Below are 23,065 nucleotides of genomic sequence, written 5' to 3'. Positions count from 1 at the left end.
CATTTTTGCAACCTAAGAATTCATTTGTTCAAGACTACTCACTTATCTATGTTCCACATTCTCTAACCAAAGGTGCTTACCTCCTACTCAAATAACCTGTAATGCTTTTATTCACAAACATTGTAAATGTCTACTCCATTTAGAAACACGATACTAGGTAGGATGGCTATTTTAAGTTAATAAAAAAACTATAAAGCCATTTACTAAATCACATATTTTATATGGTATATAATTTCAAAAATGTCTCTTAGTTCAAGTCTTTATAGAAAATTTATCAGTTGAAAAGTTATTCCTAGGAAATACTTCATTCAGAGAAATACCAATTACTTGATATAAAGTTGCCAAATTTATCTAGTTGTCTTTTTTACCCATGACATACTTGTGAAACCAACTCAAGTAGTGTCTCTGAAAAAAAGTCAACTTTAGTTAAAATGGCCATTCATATTAGCGTGCCTCGATAAACCTGACAACCTGAAAAAAGTCATACAATTTCAAATAGATATAATTAAAATTTTAACATAGATATAAATGGTAGTTTAAATGTTACAAACTGAAACATAAAAAATTCTTTTTTAAAAAGATTTATTTATCTGAGAGTGTGAGAAAGAGAGAGAGAGAGAGGAAGAATGGGGGACAGAGGGACAGAGGGAGAGGGAAAAAGGAGGCTCAAGCAGACTCTATGCTGAGTGTGGAGCCCAGTGGAGGGGCTTGATCTCACAACCCTGAGATCATAACCTGAATCGAAACCAGGAGTTGGACACTTAACTGGATGTATCACTCAGGTACCCCTTCAAAAAATATTTCTAAGGTACCTAAATACTGCTGTTTATTGGACTATAAGTGTTCTTATACAGATCATAAAGACATGAAAATTCCATTTTACTTGGTTACCAGGAACATTACACACATTAAGCATTGAATAATTTCTGAGAAATTGGTGACAAGCAACACTATAGTTTGTTCTAACAGAAAATACTACTAAAGCAAAGGCTTAAGTGGAAGAAACCAAAACAGTGATAGCCTTGCCCTTTTTTTTTTTTTTGCACATGTGAAGAATTTTATGAATACTGCAGCATTTCTCAGATATAGGTGGAACCAAGTTTAACCCTCAATTCTTTCATTTAATAGCTATATAAATGTGGATGCATTACTTAAAACACTCTGAATCCCTGCTTCATCATTGGTAAACTGGGAATAATGATTCCCAGAGTTTCTGTAAGATTTGAAAGTGCTCAATAATTATTCTCTTAAAATGTCATAAACTGATTTTAAATAGATTTTAAATTATTTAACTAATATTCATGATTTCTCATTCTCACTATTTTTAAAGCCTTTTTCAAAGTTCTTCATCCTTATTATTTCCTTGTTTTAACCTATAAAGAGCTTTAAGTAAACTTCATTCTCATCAGTAATATACCCACTTCACTAAAAGAGGAATTGAAACTGAATGTATTCTTTAAAACTTAAGTAAATTACCTGTACATTTTACTGTTTTCCTGGATTTACCTTGGGTTTCACCTAATTCATGTAGCTTCATCTGTATCTATTATAAAGTATGTCCATACGCTCTCATTTTCCTACTGCTTTTCTTGTTTTTCTGTTTCTTTTTTTCTCAGTTTTCCTACTGCTTTCACTTGCTATGTGTGCACTACTATTTGAGGGATAATCTAAAAGTAAGATAGCTCATTACAAAAGTGACATTCCAAGGTAATTGAGTATTTAATTTACATCTTAATATCTGAATCCCTGTGTGATTTTTCCCTCTGTAGTTTATACATGTTGACCACTGGCCTTTATATTTACAAAGTAGAATCTTACAGGAAATAAAAAGCATATATGTGTGTTAACAGTAAGAATCTGCTTGGCTTAGAATTTCTGCTGCACTAATTCTTAGCTCTGTAATCTTGTATAGGTTATTTAATGTATCTGAGTCTCAATTTCCATATCTTTCAATGGGGTAAAATTATTCTTGATTTCTAGGACTCATGTGAGTAAACTGCTTTGAACAAAGCCTAGCATATGGTAAATGCTTGATAAGTATTAACCATCTCTTCCTTTTCCAGCTTATTCTATCCTACTTATTTTCTCCTATATTCTCCTTCCTTTCTTCTTTCTCCCTCTCCTCCCGCAAATCCATGGCTGGTGTCCAGAATGTTCATCTCAGTCAAGTACTATGTGTATCAAGGGAAGAAAAGAAATCTGAATCAATTATACAAATGTCAGCATAAATAATTGGCCTTTCATAAACTTTCCAAAGCTCCACTCTGTTACCAGTGCCATGATGAAGATGCAAGCTTTAGTCAAAAATAACTTAGTTCAGATTAAATCCCATCACTCACTACTTAGCCTAAAACTTGTTGGTACTTTGCATTCCTTACCCTCTTTAAGGCAAGGTTTCTCTGACTGGGAAACAGAACTAAGATATACATCATCAGGCAATTGTGAAAATAAAACGTAAAATTCTTAATTCAGTGTCTGCAAATAGAGAACTTTGGGGTAAGCATTACTTTTCAAACAGTTCTGCCCCTTCCCTAAGTAATAAACCAGTAATAGTAGGGGGAAAAAATCTCCCTTCCACAACACCTATGACAAGATCAGCAAGAGAACAGCAGTAAGTTTATTTGTAACGTTTTAAGTCCTTGTCTCCTCCTCACCAGTTCCTTTGAAATGCAGCCTGGTCAAGACAAATACAATCACTGCAGCATGGATGTAACTCCTTTTGTCCCTCACACAATTCTTTGGTTATGACAAAGTATTTTTTGTCATTTAAAAAAAAAATGGAAAAGTAGCACTTATAAACTTTATAAGTTCTTACAATGACAGAAGAAACATATATATGTATATATATCTCTTGGAAGATAATTTTTTTAAAAAATGTTTCATTCACTTCTTGAAATTAACTGTAATAAATTAAACATGCTTAGTAAAGTCAATAAATATTGATGTTTAATGAAAATAAGATGATGAAAGTATATAGTTTCAAAGATATATTTTCAGAAATGGTTTGATGAGACCTTTTTGAGAATAAGATGAAAATTTCAGAAAAAATAAAATTAGCCTATTAAAACAAACCAATCTAAAGAGACAAATAGCCTGTTGAAAAAAGAGAGGAAGCTTTAACTCTTCATAGAAAATTATAGTTGAAAATACACATATTAAGTGAGTAACTATTGCTATAAAAGGTCAAATTCAAACAATATTTGAATGATTTTAAAAAATAAAACATTTTCAGTCAACTTCTTTTAGGGTTAAATTTGCAGATGTAATGGAAAAAGCAATGCAAAAATATCAACTAAGAATCTGGTGATTCAGAAATACAATTTCTGAAAAAAGGAAGAAAAGCTAACCCAAGTATAACTGAATAACAGCTAACTACCTCCATTATTGAAAATTTTGCTAAATTAGACAAAATCTAATAAAAAATTCACAAACCACACTTTTACTTTAACTTGAAATTTATAAAAAAAAGGAATGGAAATACATTGTAATGTCAAAATGATATGAAATACATTAAACCATATTAAAAAGCAATTCTTTATTTTTATTTTTTAATTTTTTATAAACATATAATACATTTTTATCCCCAGGGGTACAGGTCTGTGAATCACCAGGTTTACACAGCAATTCTAACCACAGCTAAAATTATATCAGTACTTGAAAAATTGTGGTTTGTAAATTACACACCCTTAAATTACACATGCCTTTCAAAAGCAAGAACTCAGCTAACAAAAACCCAATCATAATATTCCTTTTTGTCAAGTTCAAAAAACACATACTACTTTAGTACACTCATATTTTCTAATAAAAAACAAATTGTTAATATGTGTAAAATCCACTTATGATAAAAGTTTGTTTATGGACAAATACCCACTGAGGTTATCAAGTTTAATAAACCTGTATATAAAAAACTCTCTTGAACTTATACACAGAATTTTTTTCTGAGAAAACATTTATATGGGAAACAGTCTAATTTACTGTATGTATATATGTAAAAAGGCTATATTAAAAAATGACTAATTTAAAAGAAGCAAAGATTTTATACAACATTCTCATTGGTTACAAGTTCTAACTGCATTTTAATCTTATCTTTGGAATTTTAGTTATATGCTAAAATTAATACTAACTGAAGCCCAAATCCACTATCTTTTAACTATTATAACAGACCCTAAAAACCTAGTAAGGATGAAAAATTTAAAAACATAGTTAAACTTACCCCATTTAATGGATATGTTTTCCATCCTAGCTCTCCCAGCACAGTTGTTGTATCAAGTAACACAACTGGAATTTAAAAAAAAAAAGTACATGAATTTCTCAATTGATGTAAAAATGTTATTTAAAATATTAATGCCAACTATATTTACTATTACTCATTGCATTAGTTTTAATATGCTGCATTACTTACTATAAAATTAACTGTATACTAAATACTAATGTAATAATAATACTAAGTAATGATAAAATATATGAGGTAGTTATAACTTATTTTCAAAATATGTAACTTGTGTTTAACAATGCTAAATAAAACAGATAACTGAGAAAAAGACCCAAAAGTCATTTTTAATAGTTGGCTTTTAAAACTGATAAATGTTGATGGAGGTAATCCAGATGATGTGACTGCCAGGTGACCCTTGAGCTGGACCCAGACAATAGAGGTCTCCTCACTCCCCTCCCCCATCCTCAGAATGTAAGCTCTGCCTGCTGTTTCCCTAGAGGAAGCTGGTTCCAAGGACATAGCCTTGGGAGAGTAACATGTTGCTGAGACCACGTGGATGAATGAACCCAGTTATGACTTCTATGAAAACTTAAAGATTCTGGTGGAAATCTTGCAGCTGCCTAAGACAAGTAAGTTCCCTTGCTTATTAACCCTCCCACCTACCAATCTGGAGTGGTCTGTTTCTTTCTGCACTCTCTCTTGGCCTGTGTGAACAGGGGGACCAGTTTGAGGACAAATAATGAAATAATCACCTTTGTCTTCCCTACCACTCCACTTTCATATATAGTCTTTTTATACCACATTAAAGCAAGAAAAACTGTGTTAAAGAGGCTTCTGTAGTTTTTTCATGTTATTAAATGCCCTTATATTTGATTTGCAAAGTATGAAAACAAGTAATTTTTTAATAAACCTATCTTTAAAGCATAGATTACATTATTATTGTACATGCAGGTATACTGACAGCTGAGGCAAAAGCAAAAACAAAATCCATGCATATTTTTCTCTGACCAAAAGTTACTCACAATCTGATCAAAACGCAGACATAAAAACAAATGATTAGAATATAATCTGTTAAATTTTAAAATGGAAGATTATATAAAAGCCTAGCAATTAAGTTACATTAGGGCTAGTATGGAGGTCTGGGAGAATTTCACAAAGGAGATGCAATTTGAGCTGACCTAGGACAGAGGGACTTTCAATTAGATGTGATAAGAAACAAATGGTTTACTTTTAGAATAAAGTAACAGAGCTATAACTAAATCATTTTTCAGTTGCTGGAGTCAGGACTAGGAATGGGCATTATTTGGGGAACTAGCAGGATAAAAATGAGGTTGGAAAGATAGAGATCAAATGGGGAGGATTTTTGTGGTGTTTCCAGCAGATAAATGTGTAGGGTCCATGACTCAGACCTTTATTTTTAACTACTACCTCCAAGTCCCCTAGATGCCAGTAGGCCATGGATTATAGTCTGAGAAACAATGCTTTGATATTCCATCATGAGTTTTATATCTTCACATAGTTAAGAAGCAGGGTTTTCTATTTGTAATTTTAAAAAGTTCCACTGAAAGTATGCTATTTGGTGTCTATTGTAAGGATTCTGTGGTTTTTCTTATTTGAATCACTACGTTTTATTCATTTTTTGAAAGATTTTACTTATTTATTTGACAGAATGAGGGAGATCACAAGTAGGCAGAGAGACAGGCAGAGAGAGACGGGAAGCAGGTTCCCCGCTGAGCAGAGAGCACAATGTGGGATAAGTATAAAACCACACAGCAATTCCTGAGATGAACGCTAATTACTTACTGTAGAATATTCTTTCAGTAATGTTAAAATGAGTTTACTAAATATAAATTTGTAAAACTGAGCTGTAATTCTTTAAATTTTATTGTGGAAAATTCTCAAACATATTTTAGAATGTAGATGAAAAACAGTAAAATGAACCCTCATGGACTCATCACCCAGATTCAATAATTATCAACATTCAGTCAATCTTCATCTATATATCTTTATACTCTCTCTCACTGCAGAACTTCTTTGAAACAAATTCCAGTAATAATCATCTATAAGAATGTAGTGTATATTTATGATAAAGACTCCTTTTAATTATAGCAACAGTATCTTAGTTTATTTCTATACATAGTAATTCCTTAATATCATCAAATATCCAGTGTTTAATATCCCTATAGTCTCAACTTAACTTGAACAGAAGAATCAGGGTCCAATTAAGTGGTATCCATTGTAGTGAGTTGATATTGTTCTTTGTTTTTTTAAACCATAATCCCTCATTAACTTTTTTAAAGTTAGATTTATTGAGGTTATGATTTACTTACAATTTAATAATTCACCCTTTTAAAATGTACGTTTCTATAAATTGTGACAAACTCCCACATCCATGTAACCACTGCTACAATCAAGCTATGGAATATTTCCATCACCCCTAAAAGTTCCCTTGTGACCTTTATGGTGAATCCCTTCCACATTCCACCCCCTGGCAACCACTGATTTAATTTCTGTCCCTATGACTTTTGCCTTTCCCAAAATGTCAAACCAACAAAATCATATAGCATGAAACCTTGAGCCTGCTTCTTTCATGTAGCACAATGCATTTGAGATTCATCCATGCTGTTGCATGTTAGTTGGCTTTTTACTGTTGAAAGTATTCTATTGTAATGGAATTCCCTACTTGATGCAAATGTGAGCTATTTCCAGTTGGGAATGTTATAAATTAAGCCAGTATAAAATTTCATGTATAGATTTTTATATAACCTTAGGCTTTTACTTCTCCATGGTAATAGGGAATTCCTGGCTTATAGGGAGAACTTTTTTATTTATTTGTCAGAGAGAGAGAGAGAACATGCAAAAGCAGGTGGAGTGGCAGGGAGAGAGAGAAACAGATGCCCTACTGAGCAAGGAGCCTTATGTGGGATTTGATCCCAGGATCTTACAGTCATGACCTGAACCAAAAGCAAATGCTTAACCAACTGAACCACCCAGGTGTCCTAAGAATGCTTATTTTTAAGAAACTGCCCAATTGTACTTCAAAATGGCATTAGCAGAATATGGTTTTCCAGTTGCTTCATATCCTCAGCAGGATTTGGTATTGTCCAGCTTTTTTAAATTATTTTTTTAAAGATTTTATTTATTTATTTGACAGAGAGAGACACAGCAAGAGAGAGAACACAAGCAGCGGGAGTGGATAAGGGAGAAGCAGGCTTCCTGCTGAGCAGGGATCCCTATGTGGGGCTCAATCCCAGGACGCTGGGATCATGACCTGAGCCAAAGGCAGAGCCTTAATGACTGAGCCACCAGGTGCCCCAAGGTGTTGTCCAGTTTTTTTAAGTCATTCCAAGAGATGTATGATAATATTTCATTTTTTTAAATATATTTCTTCAATTACTAGCCAGTTATCTTTTTTACTACTTGAAAGCAAATTTACTGAAAAAAAAACAAAAGGTTATTTTGTCCCACATTTAGCTTTTTCTAGTTGTGAGATACCATTCAACATGTCCCCTATTCCCTTTATTTTCTTTAAATTGGTAGATTTAGTACCTTATCAGATTCAAGTTCCATTTATTTAATTTTTTATATACCATTACAAGAAACATACCAATGTCGACTAGGGCCATGTCAAAAAGACTTGGGAACCAAATTTCATAGGCTTCCACTGGCCAAAAATGGATAATGTAATCATACACACAAGGCTAATGCATTAATAATGATCCATAATGATAAAATATGCCTAATGATAACTTTTGCAGAATACTAAGAAAGCATTATATTTTAAAAACTGGTAAGTAATCGGAAAACAATAAAACATATATTTTGCTTTTGCTAAATAAACTACTTATGAACAAAGAAATAGTTAATGAAGGAACATTTCTCTTTGAAGTAGTTCAGGTAATAAAGGAGAAGGAATGACTGAATTAGGCTATCCCATTTTCTACTCCTAATGAATTAATATATTTAGCTAATGGTTTTCAATGGCTGCTTGCATCACCTAAAGAGTAAAAAGGACACATAAAAGGCTAGAGCTTTTTAAAAAGTTTCCTTTGTAGTTTCACTTATTTCCTATTAACATACAATTCTAACAAGCCTGGAAGTAAAAGAAAGTACAATAAAGATGATATATACATATATATGTATATGTCATATATACAAACACACACACACATATATATACACATTCATTCTCACACACACAAATTATACAAAAATATTTGATGGGATTTGGGTTCACTCAGTATAACAATCTCACATGTTAGATAAAAAAACTAAAGATATCATTATAATAAATACTCAAAGCTAAAAGTTTGTCTCATTATCAAATGAAAGTTATTTTCATTTTTGGCATATGCTACTAAAAGTAATTCAGAAGTATTAAAGACCAGCATGCAGTTCTGGATACTTAAAAGTTCATGTAACTCATTTAGCAGATTTACACTTTTGAAATACATCATTATTTCCCTGCAGGCTGGCAAAATAATGACACTAATTCAGTCACCATAGGAAGAATTTTCTATGTTATTTTCTTCTTGATGTAATCACCACATTGTCCTAAAAATTCTTTCGTTTTTAAAATACCCAACCAACAGATGAGAAAACTGACCTTCAGAAGGTTAAGTAGTTTTCCTTGATATCAGAAACAGATTTGGATTCCAACCGAGGAGACTGATGCTAGACTGTCCTTTGTATGTCCTTTAATGTTATAAAACATTTAAAACCTGTAAATTTCTTAAGTGTTTTTCTTCTTACCCTTTATAGAAGTTTTTAATTTAAATTCCACTTCATTAACATAGAGTGTAATATTAGTGTCGGGTGTACAGTACAGTGATTCAACATTTCCATACAACACCTGGTACTCATCACAAGTGCACACTTCACTCCCCCATCACCTATCTCACTCATGTCCCACCCCCATCCCCTCTGGCAACCATGAGTTTGTTCGATATAGTTAAGAGTCTGTTTCTTGATTTCCCTCCCTCACTTTTACTTTTGTAGATACAGAGAAACATCACTATTTCTTTCGCTGATCCAAAATCTTTTATCCTAGTTTTTCATCGATGGCTTCTACAGAAATTTATGGGTATTACATATAAATCATACCATTTAAATCAATGCGTTTATTAGAGAAAAGCATTAAAAAATCTCTAATACTGAAGTCTGCCAACAAAGATTCATTTTTCGTAGACTGGAAAAATAATTAATTGCTTAGTTGATATATTTTTTTTTTCTAAAACACTGTTAGGTTGCTTGGTTCTCGATATTTAACATTTATAAACTGTGAGGTATAAGCATTTCAAAACAAAAAAGGAAAATATGTATATATCTACAAAAGTGTAGAACCTTAGAATTTTCTTATTAGCTTCAAGAAGCAAGATTTATATAATTACTTTATTTTCTTCTTTAAACTGCAATCATACCTTTTCAAAATTCATAGGAACAGTAAAATTTCAAAGTTGCCTTCCTGAAAAATGAATGAGAAACTGATATTAAAATAAAACTAAGGAGTTTGAGATTTTTCATACCTTTACATGTGATAAATGTTTAAATTTTACTATTTGTTTCATATATAAAACCCCCACAAATTCAGGATTTTCAGGCACACTAATTGTATTAACCCAGCAAGGTGAGAGCTCCTCCTGCTGGCTTCAAATAAGAGTTATCTAGTCCTTACCAGTGCAAAAATACTGTAAACTTAAAGATGAAAAAAACACTATGTTGACATAAACTTCAATAAAAAGTCAACACTTTTTTATTTTTAATTTAATGTAATGCTTTTAAACATGGCACAATTAATACCTATTATTTATGTAAGGAGTACATATGAAAATATAGTTATTCATATTATCAATAAGAAATTGGATAAATCAAAAATAAGTGCAAGGAGTAGTAGGTTAGTGGTATCAAAATAAAGTGAAAATATGTTTGTTTAATAAACAACATAATTCATAGAATATGTATGCTAAACTATACACAATTTTCCCATTAGCTTTTAGAAATAAATTTCCGGCATATGGTATTTCTCTCTGAAAGTATCTTTTAATTTTTTAGTACTCCCTTTACTCATTCTTTTGGAAATTACAAGAAAATTTCATTGTGTTCTAAAAGAAGATAGCAAATGATAAAGACAAGACTGATAGTACTGGATTAAATGAGACTACTGTGTACTAAAATTAAAAAGCTTAATGCTAATTTCTTGCCCTTGAATAATTTATCAAGTCTTTATTTACATCCCTTTTAATAAGCTTAAGATATATTTATTTTAAAAACAATTAACATATAGGTTTATAGTATATAATGGGTCACCTCTACTCCAACTGCACAATAAAAAGGACAGGATTTTATTTGTAATTATTTTGTCAAACTAAGCAAAACAGATCAATTAATCCACTAAGAAAGTAGTTATGTTTTTAGGATAATATCATTGTAAAAAATTGAGTTAATGGCACGTGAATTGAATCCAAAGATTTACCAGTATTCTCCAACAGACTTGATGTGAAAAAGAACAAGGTATTTCTTCTTATAATCATTCAATTTAGAGCCTTTATTTCACAAATAAATCCCAGAAGGTAAAGTTACCTAGTTACTTAGTAACAACATAGTAGTAGAGGCTTTTGATAGTTAATTCCAGTCATGTTCCACTGACTGTAACACACCCTACTAAACCCCATAGTTCCAAACAAACTAGTTAATAGAAAAAAGGGACTGTTTCTGACATAATGACCAGATACAACATAGTCAGAGAATACTTTTGATTATAGATAGACATGCATATATATGTATGCATATGTATATGTATATATTTTTTATTTCTAACTTTTCTATTTTAATGTTATCCTGTTTATATTCTGCTTTAAACTGACACTCACATTACAACATTAAACGATTTAGTTTTAGTTTTGACATAATCACATATTTTTGATTGACAAAAATCACAGCTGCAATTTCCAGATCTGTATAACTATGGGTATCTACCCTTACATAAAGTCAGAATCAATATTTAATTCCTAAAAAATCGAACACAGATTGCTTTAAATAAACATAGGATTATTATGTTTACCCCTGGTATGCCCCTATGTGTACTGGTATTATTTTAAGCCAACATTTTCTGAAAAGAATCATTTCTTCTTAAAAAGTGAAACTACTTTTATCTAGAAACTGAGATCAATATTTGCTCATTAGGTGAATTTACAGCATTTTGTTTTTTCATGCCTTTCTTAATTCTGTGGTTGCTTGCCTAATTTTAATATAGGTGGTGTTCATGATTAATTTTCCTACCCCATGTCAAAGTTTGAAAATCCTATTTGAAAGGTAAAGTAACATGAACACAGTGACATTAAACAGCTTTCTCAAATTTAGATAATAAAATCAAGGCTAGAACTTTTGAACTCATACCGTTCAGCTTTCTACTCTATTAGAAAATGGTATCTTTTTCAGAAAGCATGTTCAAACCTCTCTGCCTATGTCCTTTCTGGAAAACAGATCACTCTTTTTTTAGTTCTGATGGAAAGAATAAGATATAATAATCAGAAATTGTTTTCCTTCATTATCACCTTAAATAGAGAAAAAAAATCAAGCTAGTTTGTTATTTGTAAGGCAAATTATACTTAGAGTTAAAAACTGCTACCGAAAACCAGTTGATTAAAAATATAACTAGTATTGTTCATCTCACTTCCACACCTTATTTTGTCCAAAAGAACCTCCATATTGTTATCCTGCTTGACACAGCTTTATTTGATTCAGTCCTAAATCATTTTTTAAGCCTACCATTAAGACAGGTAAGCTTACCCGATAGACCCAAGGAGAACCCAGATGCGGATCTGATCCATGGTAAAGTCACCAAATGACAGGTGCACCCCAGGCTCCTGAGAAATATCAGTAAGACTTACAAATGAGTTAGCTCACAAGTCATGCTTTCCCCATCAAACTGTTCAGTTATATCTATAGATTTTTTAAAAAAAGGAAATTTGGCATGTTCCTAATTGATAGTAAATACAAGTCTTTCATTTTAGCATCTTCAGCACTTTGATCTATAAAAAAAACTAAGTAGTTTTGTGTATGACCTGTATTATTTCAATTTGTTTCAGTTACACGGAGATTAAATAGGTAAGAAAGACTGTCTTTGGTTTTAGATTTACTAGTCATACATTTAATAAATGTGATTTTTTCCATCTGTCACAGAAACTCACAACACTTCTACATATTCCCCAATATGCCCAAACCATTGTCCCCTTCTCCCCATCACTTACACAGTACCAGAAATGCTTCTTGCCTTTCTAGTGCTTTCTTTTCTTATATTTCTCACTTCTCTTCCATGGCTTTGGACACTATTTTTTTTTTAAATATTATGAAGCTCAAGGTTTGAAATGCATTTAAATATTTTTTATAGTTCTGGTAAAAACAGATTATGACTACTTATTTGAAAGTCTTATCTAGTCTTGTTAAAACATAATGGCCATCTCAATATAAAACCATTTCTACATACTGGAAGAACAGTCTAAAAAAATTATTGAAACCGTTACTCTAGGGCGCCTGGGTGGCTCAGTGGTTTAAGCCGCTGCCTTCGGCTCAGGTCATGATCTCAGGGTCCTGGGATCGGGTCCCGCATCGGGCTCTCTCCTCGGCAGAGAGCCTGCTTCCCTCTCTCTCTCTCTGCCTGTTTCTCCATCTACTTGTGATTTCTCTCTGTCAAATAAATAAATAAAATCTTTAGAAACCGTTACTCTAAAAAGAAGCAATAATTACTTTGTACTGAGAAAGAAATAATGAGTTTTACTAAAATCTAAGAAAAAAGTATATGAGTAAAGGAAAGATTTCATTTTTACCCTTGGAAAATGGAAGTGAATTTTTGTTTGTTGGTTTTTTTTTTTCCCTTTGAAATGTGTTTTTTTTTTTCTCCATTACACTTACATGGTTATGTCCATAATGGAAATCATTTTTAACTCCCTTCATTAATATATATGTAGTCACAAAAGCATTACTTGATTTTACTTTAAGACATTTTGATGTTATTTCAACATTTATTAAATCTGTTATATTTAAGATGCTATTATTAGCTATTGCAGGGTATAGAAAGTTTATAAGATACTATGTGTAGCCTGAAGGAGTACTTGATGTTATGTTTTCACTTCCACTTTAAGGATTTTTGTGTCAACATAAACATGCCATAGTTTATTCAAACATGTATATAGCAAAGAAGCTTAAAATGCCCTATTCAGAAGGTATTGAAGAGAAAAGGCTACAGCTATTTTGCACAATGTATAGAATTAAACTGCTATTTCAAAAGGGCAAACAGCCAATAGCATATCAACATCTCCATAAAACTGTCAGTAATTGGACCTATAGTAATGTCAAAAATGAACAGATTTTAGAAATGTATCTCAGTAGTCAACAGTAAGTAAAATAATAACTTTATACCTGAAAAATAATTTTCAATATAATTCCCAATACAAGAAATATCTGCCAATTTGTAAGAAAAGATCATGTATTACTTAAAGTAAGAAATTAAAAAACTGAAGTGCATATTACTAGAAGTAAACATTAATTCAAGCTTTAGTCATCAGCTATAAAAAATTATCAGGTAAAAATGTCATACTTGTATTCTTAAAATTTTGGAAAACATATATATAAAACAACTCTGATAGGGCAATAGTCTCCTTCTGTCCATTGAAATTGTGGCCAAATCAAGATTTAACTATCAGGGCACCTGGGTGGCTCAGTCAGTTGAGTCTCTGACTCTTGGTTTCAGCTCAGGTCATGATCTCAGGATCCTGGAACTGAGCCCCACATCAGGCTCTGTGCTCAGTGAGGAGACTGCTGGAGATTCTCTCTCCCTCTCCTCTGTCCCTTCCCCCCCAATCACATGCTTTCTTTCTTTAAATTAATAATTAAAATATTTTTTTAAATATATAATTATCAATATGTAATTTAAAAATTACTTCTGCTAATATAGTACGAGCTCCTCAAGGAAAGGGGCTGTGTGTGTACATTTATTGAATAAAATGAATGAATGAATAATGAATGAATGAACAGATAAATGGAAGGGAGCCTAGGCAAAATCTCATGTCTTGAGAAAAAATATTCTTAACCAACTAGTGAAAAAGCAATGCAGGATTAGAGGAAAGGCAGGCACTGGACAAAATTTAAGTGGCCATTGTGCTTACTTTTTAAGGGAGAAGGTCAAAGGCTACTCAGAGATGACCTCTCTAAGAGGTGGTTAAGGGACAAAGTGGTCTTTGGAAAAATTAAAGTAGGGATTTGTTTCGAGCACAGAATGGACTGTTAGAAGACAAACACCTTTTGCAACTTTTGAGGTTCTTTTCTCTGCTCCATCTGCCCCAACGCTTTCATCAAAGAGTGCCCTTAGACTCCTTGCTCTCAGTCCAAACTCTGTGCATCTATAGCCCTGGTCTCTCACAGTGCATAGTGTTCAAATGATCCCTTCTTACCTGCTGCCCCACTGAACACTCACCATATCAAGAAAACATTTTCACTAAAACAGCACACAAATGTGCTTATGAATACTCATTTCCCTTATTCTTCCTACTTTAGTTATCCAACTTAAATTTGAATTGATTACAGCACTCTCTGGGTGAAAGTGAACTTGAGACTCTTTAATGGCATAGAGAAAACTGTACCACATAAGCAATTCTTCATAGAACTGTATTGAACAAGAACTCCTGGGGCACCTGGGTGGCTCAGTGGGTTAAAGCCTCTGCCTTCAGCTCAGGTCATGATCTCAGGGTCTTGGGATCGAACCCCACATCAGGCTCTCTGCTCAGCAGGGAATCTGCTTCCTCCTCTCTCTCTGCCTGCCTCTCTGCCTACTTGTCATCTCTGTCTGTCAAATAAATAAATAAAATCTTAAAAAAAAAGAAGAAAAAGAACTCCTAATACCACAATTTTTATCATATCCAAAGATATTACCCTCTGTTTAGATTATATTGTCTGCCTGTGTAAACTTAGCCAATTCGTAATTCTTGTTCGACCAACTGTTGGGAATTGCTCTGTCATTAACCCAGTAATTCACTTAAGTTTTAGTATCTATCCCAACCTGGCTCTCCACAGAGTCTGATCTTCTTAGTCACTCTTCCAGGATAACATGCATGACTTAGTATGTAAAAACAAGAGTAAAAAATAAGTTTGTATGTGTCATGGATAAAAATTGTCTCTTCTTTGTCCTTTGAATCTCTCGTGTTAATTGATCTATTCCAAGAGTCAACAAAACAAAACAAAAAACGAGAGTCTTCTAAGAGAAAGCTGAGAACAGTGTTTTTTTCCCTTACATTTCCCCATCCACTCTCTCCAGCTATTTCCAGAAATATAATCCATACTCTAGCTTTAGTGTCCAAAAAAGATAGAGCCAAATTTCCAATTGAAGACGCTTTCCTACAGCAGCTAACTAAACTGTCCACAAACACTTAGATTTAACAGTCAGCTGCTTACAAAACATGATTGTCATATCATAAAACTTGATAATCTGTTCATACAATAATTATATTTCAGGAGAGATACTGCAGAAGAATAATTTAAATAAAATGTAATTTTTAACCCTTTTACCATAATTTCACCATCCTTGGCTGTCTAAGAAATGTATGTTGTCTCCTGAATCACTAAATCGAATTATACTGAGGATTTTAGTAAGTAATACTGCCTATGGAAGAGAATTCTCTCTGTAATGAGAGAAATGGGGAGGAAAAATATGACGACAAAATATAAAGAAAACTAGTTGTCATATTATTTACACATAAAACAGCTTTTAGCATAATTATTTGATAAATAAAGTTATGAGGATTATGTAGGACAACTTCCTACTGAAACTACTGAGGAAATGACAGAGCAAATGTGATGCCAGATTTAGAGGCACATGAACTGATCTTTTGTGGCATATTTCTGCACTGCAAATGAGTCAGGAGAAGGAATGGTTCATAAATGAAAAATTTACAAATGTGATCCATGCCAAGATCAGCACAACTTCAGTATATAGAAAAGAATGACAGATGGATGCTTTATTGTTGGCAGAAAAAATAAAAGAAACAAAACAAAACAACAACAAAAAATAGGCATTATCATCATTATTCTGAAGGGAAGGCAAGTCATTAAGTACTATTGTGAAAGTGTTCATCATCAGGATCTTGTGCAATAAAATAAATGCAATAAAGATGATAATGGCATTTTAACATTTAGGCAAATGGAGACCATTTTATCTAACACAGGTTTACCAAGCATAATTAAACATAAGAAAGCAGATACAGGCTTTTATGACATTGATTCATTTCAGGGGCACCTGGGTACCTCAGTTGGTTAAGCCTCTGCCTTCAGCTCAGGTCATGATCTCAGGGTCCTGGGATCGAGCTCCACATCGGGCTCTCTGCTCAGCGGGAAGCCTGGTTCCCCACCCCCTCCCGCTTGCCTCTCTGCCTACTTGTGATATCTCTCTCTCTGTCAAATAAATAAAATAAAATCTTTAGAAAAAAATAATACATTGATTAATTTTAAGTTGATTACTCAAGACACGGATTATGGTAAGAAATATAAAATGTTGAGAAATTCTTTTGGTAAGGTCATCAGGATCCAAACTCCACCCTAAGCTACCATGACTGGGAACCTCAATTCTTATCCTTCCAAGGAGCAATGATCATATTTTAGGAGATTGATTCCTGCTAATCAGACATACATGAGTCTAATTTATAAATAAGAATAATTTATTCACTGATGATTTGTCCCCTCAAGGAATCTCTTTCCTTGCAGGTAAACACATTCAAGAGACTAAATAATGGATCAAAGATTTCTAGGAAAGTTCTAAATTACTGGAAAGGATTAACCCTGTTTCACTTTTCAACCCTCTACGTCTATTTCGATGTAAGGAATTAACAATTTACTTTAAAGCTCCTAACTTTGAATAGTGCCAAAGAGAAAAAAGAAGTTTTCTACTTCTAAAAAGTGTTTTTCAAATACATATATTGTCAACTTACTGTAACTTTGGCATTTCATTAGCCTAAAGAGATCCATGTCCCATTTCTAACTTATAAAAAGAAGATGTGGTATATATACACAATGGAATACTATGCAGCCATCAAATGAAACGAATATTTTTTAAGCCACTATTTCAAACACTATTTACAAGTCATATTAGAGTCTCCATAGTTATATCCTATTATTGGCTAAACTTTGGAAGGACTAATTTTTATTTTTTGGAAAGAAAACTGGTTCTATGCATAGATTCCCATCAATTACAAAGTAGTATGTGTTGTTCCCCCCCCCCCCCCCCCAAGGAAGATCCTTCTATGTGAATAAAACAAATCCCAGTTACTGAATTTCATATGGCTTCAAATAAGGACATAGAATAACATCTGTGGCCATCTGCACAATTTTGGAAAGAATCTAAACTTTCAGGCGTAGAGTCCACAATTGGTTGGACAGATTGATTTGGTCTAAGACAGTTCTTGCAGAGAGAGAGCGGAAGCAGGCTTCCTACGGAGCAGAGCCCGATACCGGGCTCGATTCAGGGATCCCGAGATCATGACCTGTGCCGAAGGCAGTGGCTTAACACACTGAGCCACCCAGGCCCCCAGGTCTACGACAGGTCTTTACTGCAGTCCTTATTTTTATCAATCAAGAATGTGAAGAGTTTTAAAAACTTAAATCCATTGATTTGTCAATACGGTTTCTGAGAAACTTATTCGTTTACTTCTCAATATTATTTGATCATATAATCTAAAACCACCACATTCTGAGTAATGCACAATTTTACATTCTTTGGCAATCTGTTACTTCTTATTTTCTGTCTTCAAGATTTTCAGGAAAAAAATTAACAGTTTGGGGATTTGAACTATTATTTCAATGTTATCAATCTTCAAAACAGTATCTCTTAGCAAAAATCACTTTTATGCTTTAGACACAACACAAACTGTCCCCTGTATATGAGGGGGCAAGGAGAGATTTGTGATCTCTCTCTCTGTGTCAAATAAGTAAATAAAATCTTAAAAAAAAAAAAAGAAAATTCTCCCAAAATACTTGCTATAAATGGGCACTTATTTCTTTATAATATATCTATTAACATTATACCAGTTCTGAGCATTAATGTGAATCAAAATAAACATTGCCCATGTCTTCAGGGTTATTATAATCTAATGCAAAAACAAAACAAAAAAAAACAGAAAAATAAATAAAATATAGAAAAATATATAACTATGTTATGAGAAGTGCTATGAATCGAATTTAGATTTTAGGCTCACAGAAAGCCTCTAGAAAGAGTCATAATTATAGAGTGGAACTATTTTCTGTATTCCATTTAGATTCATGATGTGAAGTATGTAACAATGAATTGAAGAAGACATGAAATAAGGTGTTGCTGAATTATTTTTTACTCAGTATTTTTTTCACTTTTTTAGTGCTAGAACCTCTTTGTCACTGAATATGCTTTAACATTCTATGGTAAAATGTTCAAGAAAACACAGTAAAGTAACTGCTGCCTTTCAAGATATCCTTTTCACTGCATGCAAGACACTTCTTGTTTTGATCTCATCTGTCTGTCCTTCTTCTGCAGTATCCCATCCCTCCCCTACATTACTCTGATACACTGGTAATGCTCAAACTCACTTCATCCTCTCACCTCTCTACATTTCATTCTATTCCTTTCTTACTGAATTTTTTTCACATTTTTGGTTCTAGAAAAAGACTCAGTCATCACTTATAGCTTAGCTTAAATGTGATTTCTTATAGAACCTTTCTAAACTCATCACCAAAAGATGTAGATGCTCTTATTGTCATGTGGCATTGAAATCTGCTCGTACTTCACAAACAGTAATTATCTTACTTTATTTTACTTCAGTGCAAGATTTTCTTTGTGTAACGGTACTTCCATATAATCTAAAATCCTTGAAGACCAAAACCATATATATATTTTTAAAGATTTTATTTATTTATTTGACAGACAGAGATCACAAGTAGGCAGAGGCAGGCAGAGAGAGAGAGAAGGAAGCAGGCTCCCTGCTGAGCAGAGAGCCCGATGTGGGACTCGATCCCAGGACCCTGAGATCATGACCTGAGCCGAAGGCAGTGGCTTAACCCACTGAGCCACCCAGGCGCCCCAAAACCATATATTTTAACATCCACAATCTTCCTGAATTTTGATTATCTTAAAAATAGTTAATTAAATGGATTAGCAAAATGAGAATAAATACGAATTTGAGAATAGTTAGTAATATTATTATTCCACAGTTAGTAAATGGCTCCGAATGCCGATAAAAATGGACAACTCAGAGTAGAGAAACAAAAAACAGTACCTACAAAGTATATTAGAATACATTGGAGAGGAATAAATAATTAAAAAAGAAGAGTTTGTGCTTTTCTATCAGATTGTTACAAATGAAACTACTAGTGCAGAGCTAAAGCACTAGCAAAGTCACAACAATAATCCTGAAATCCTGATCTTATGGGAAAGAATGAAAATTACTACTGAAATGAAATCATAATGATTCAAGAGCCTAAAGAATTTAAGCAAAACAAACAAACAAACAAACAAAAAACCAATGGAAACCAAGTAGGACAGATTTTAAATATAAAATAATAAAGTATATTTGAAGTAGTCAAGCATACTCTTTTATTTATTTATTTATTTTAAATCTTAGCAAATTTTATTTAAATCTTGGCTCCAACCCTTATCAGGCAAGTAGGGATTCTGATTCTGGGGTCAGTGGCATTTATCTCCTATACCCTGTATTATAAGAGCCATAATACACTAGTCATCTTGTTTTTGGAGAAATAGATGATGTACTCAAAGAAATTCCATAAAACAACTATAAGAGAAACCTATCAAATGAATAGTTTGCTTAAGGTCCCAATCCCAGATAAGTAAGTTACTGATGTGAGAAACACTAGACATAGTCACTCACCTCCTCATCATCTCTTTTATCAACCATCTATTGAGTACTTAATAAACCCAAGAATTATGCAAGGGACTCACATATATATGAAATGGAGCTGAATAGGTCAGAGGAACATAAACCATTTTGCATTAGGAAATGTTTTGTGAAATGAAGAAAATTCTTCAAAAACTAAGTAATATACTGTACCACATAAAATTCTTAAAAAATAGAGAGAAAGACAACTATCATATGATCTCCCTGATATGAGGAAGTGGTGATGCAACATGGGGGCTTAAGTGGGTAGGAGAAAAATCAATGAAACAAGATGGGATTGGGAGGGAGACAAACCATAAGTGAATCTTAATCTTACAAAACAAACTGAGGGTTGCTGGGGGGAGGGGGATTGGGAGAAGGGGAGTGGGGTTATGGACATTGGGGAGGGTATGTGCTTTGGTGAGTGCTGATTCACAGACCTGTACCCCTGAGGATAAAAATACATGTTTATAAAAAATAAAAAATTAAAAAAAATAGAGTGCCTGAGAACATTTTGTAAACTGACCCAAACTCATGAAACTTAGTGACAAAGAAATTATTTTGAATTAATCCTATCCAAAAGTTTAAACTTTGATGAACATTCTCTTGACATAGTATTGGACCCATGTTAATAAGAACTGGAATTTCTAGTTTTTCTAGAAGATTAATACTCTAGTTACTCCAGACCTACTCCAAAATGTCACACATTACAAGGAAATGTTCTCACCATACCATCCTAAATAATGGGATTAAGCTAAAACATTTGGATAATTTAAAGAACAAAAAAACAATTTGCAAGTATGTATTTCTTCACTTATCTTCCTCTTTCTTTCTTATCTTCCTCTTTAAGATGACATTTCCTCCAATATTCCCTAAATTCAACAAAAATTCTGAGCAAATCTCAAGTTACGAACATGTCCTACAGGATCTTGACATTCATCTTTTTTCTTAGCAACTGATCTCTCAAATCCAGTGTTCCAGGCCTTACTGAATTTATATCATGTTTTCAAAAACCTCAAATTCTTTGTGCCTTCTCACAAACTAATATCATCTCACCTTGGTGACAACCTACTCACCCGTGGTCTCAGTTTAAATGGCAGTTCTTGTTGGAGACTCTCCTGATCTCTTTTTACCTAATGATGGAGAAATGTCATGTTTAATGGGCCTCCTAAGACTAATGCATATTTTATAGTTGAAAACCATGTAACTATTTACTGTAAGTATTCAATCATTTATTTCCCAGAAGAGAAAAAGTTTCATAAGTTTAGAGACCAGAGTCACCTTTATCAGCAACCTTTTTTAGAACCTAGTAGAATGACCTATCAGAAGGCTATCATTAAGAGTCCAAATGAGAAATAATGATAGCCTTAGCATTAAAAATTCTCACAACTGATCAATGCCATGGTGAACTCTAATCCTTCTAAGTATACTTAGTATGCCCAGTTAATTTTTGCTTCTCATTCGAAACTGACCATGTCAGTTTATATTATTTACATATAGCTTCATATCATGGATGAGAAATATAGGAGCCAGAAATATGATATGACTTACTAAAGGTCACTCAGGTAGTTAGTGTTACCACCAGATTAAAATCGGTATCTGAGCTGAAGATCAAGATGTCAAAGTAGGAAGATCCTGAGCTCTTTCCATAGACACACCAAAACAACAATTGCATATAGAAAAACTCAGATGAACCTGAAGACTAGAAGAGCTTTTTCACAACTAAAGATATAAAGGAAAAGCCACATTGAGATGAGTAGAAAGGGCAGAGATATGATCTAGTTAGGACCCACAATCCTAGCCTAGCAATCCAAAAATGAGAGGCATATCAAATTGGAGGTCCCCCTTGGGAAGCAAGAGGTTTAAGTCTTACATTGGGCAACTCAATCCTGGGGATCTGCACTGGGAAGACAAGATGCTATCACACCTGGCTCTGAAAATTAGCAGGACTTAACTGCAGGCAAGGCAGAGGGCTACAGTAAATTGAAGTTCCTCTCTTAAATGGCCTACATACAAACTCACTCACTCCAAGACACAGCACAGAGGCAGCAGTTTGAAAAGGTCCTAGGCCATTTATAAAGGAGATTTATTGACAAATTTTAGGGCATGTATCAGAGAAGCAAGGATCTGTAGGAACTTCCTCCAGAAATGGAAGTGCTGGCATGCTCTATTTTTCTTACTCTCCTTCTCCTTAGCCGGCCCCACACTGGTAAGTGTCATTTCTAATACTCTCCATCTTGCCAGCTCCACTCATTTTTTCCCTATTGTTCTCCTACAGACCTGTCCCTCCTAACACACCCACCCAACAGACGCCTCTCCAAAATATCTCCAATCTTACCATAATCAGTGGATGACCTCAGCAAGGACTACAACCCTTCCCCTGGCCCTTCCCACCACACTCAGTAGGCAGCCTCATCTAGATCTAGCACCTTCCCCATACAACTTGCTCCTCAACCATCAACCACCTGGTAGGCAGTTTTATCTAGATCTGGTGCTACCCCAAGTGACTCCCATCCTGCCAAACCCCCAGAGCATGGCCACAATTGGAACGAGCATGCCCCACCAAAGCAAATTCTACCCTGATGTACACAGTAGGCAACTCAGTTTGGACTAACACCTCCCCAAAGATACTCTACATGAGGAGGACCAGCCCCACTTACCAGTGCACATGGAACAGCTACAGCCTAACCACAACAAGAGGGCTTACAGTACCAACCTAGGGGATACACCTGGAGCACATGGCTCTGGTGACCGGAAGGGGGAATTGTGCTTCTGGGTTCCAAAGGACACCTTCTCCAGAAAGCTACTCCTTTGGAATCAGGAGATGAAACTGATACACTTCACATACAGAAACAGATATTCTGGCAAAACGAGGCATTAGAAAAATACGTTCCAAAACAATGAATGAGACAAAACCTCAGAAAAATACTAAATAAAATACAGATAAGCA

General features: G+C 33.7%; 1 protein-coding gene across 3 annotated transcripts in view; it reads right to left on the bottom strand.

Annotated features, from left to right (window-relative positions):
- The window catches only part of EPHA6 (EPH receptor A6), an 887,146-nt gene that overhangs the window by 811,752 nt on the left and 52,329 nt on the right, over positions 1-23,065 (bottom strand). For all 3 annotated transcript variants that reach the window (XM_004773009.2, XM_004773010.2, XM_045088243.1), the window contains exon 2: positions 4,214-4,278. In XM_004773009.2, the coding sequence (XP_004773066.1) occupies positions 4,214-4,278 (65 nt within the window). The remainder of the gene's footprint in view (positions 1-4,213; positions 4,279-23,065) is intronic.

Source organism: Mustela putorius, unplaced genomic scaffold (genome assembly GCF_011764305.1).
Source record: "Mustela putorius furo isolate JIRA1106 unplaced genomic scaffold, ASM1176430v1.1 tig00003834_pilon_pilon_pilon, whole genome shotgun sequence".
Taxonomy (NCBI): Eukaryota; Metazoa; Chordata; class Mammalia; order Carnivora; family Mustelidae; genus Mustela; species Mustela putorius.
The sequence above is the reverse complement of the archived record's forward strand: the minus strand, read 5'-3'. Positions and strand labels throughout refer to the sequence as shown.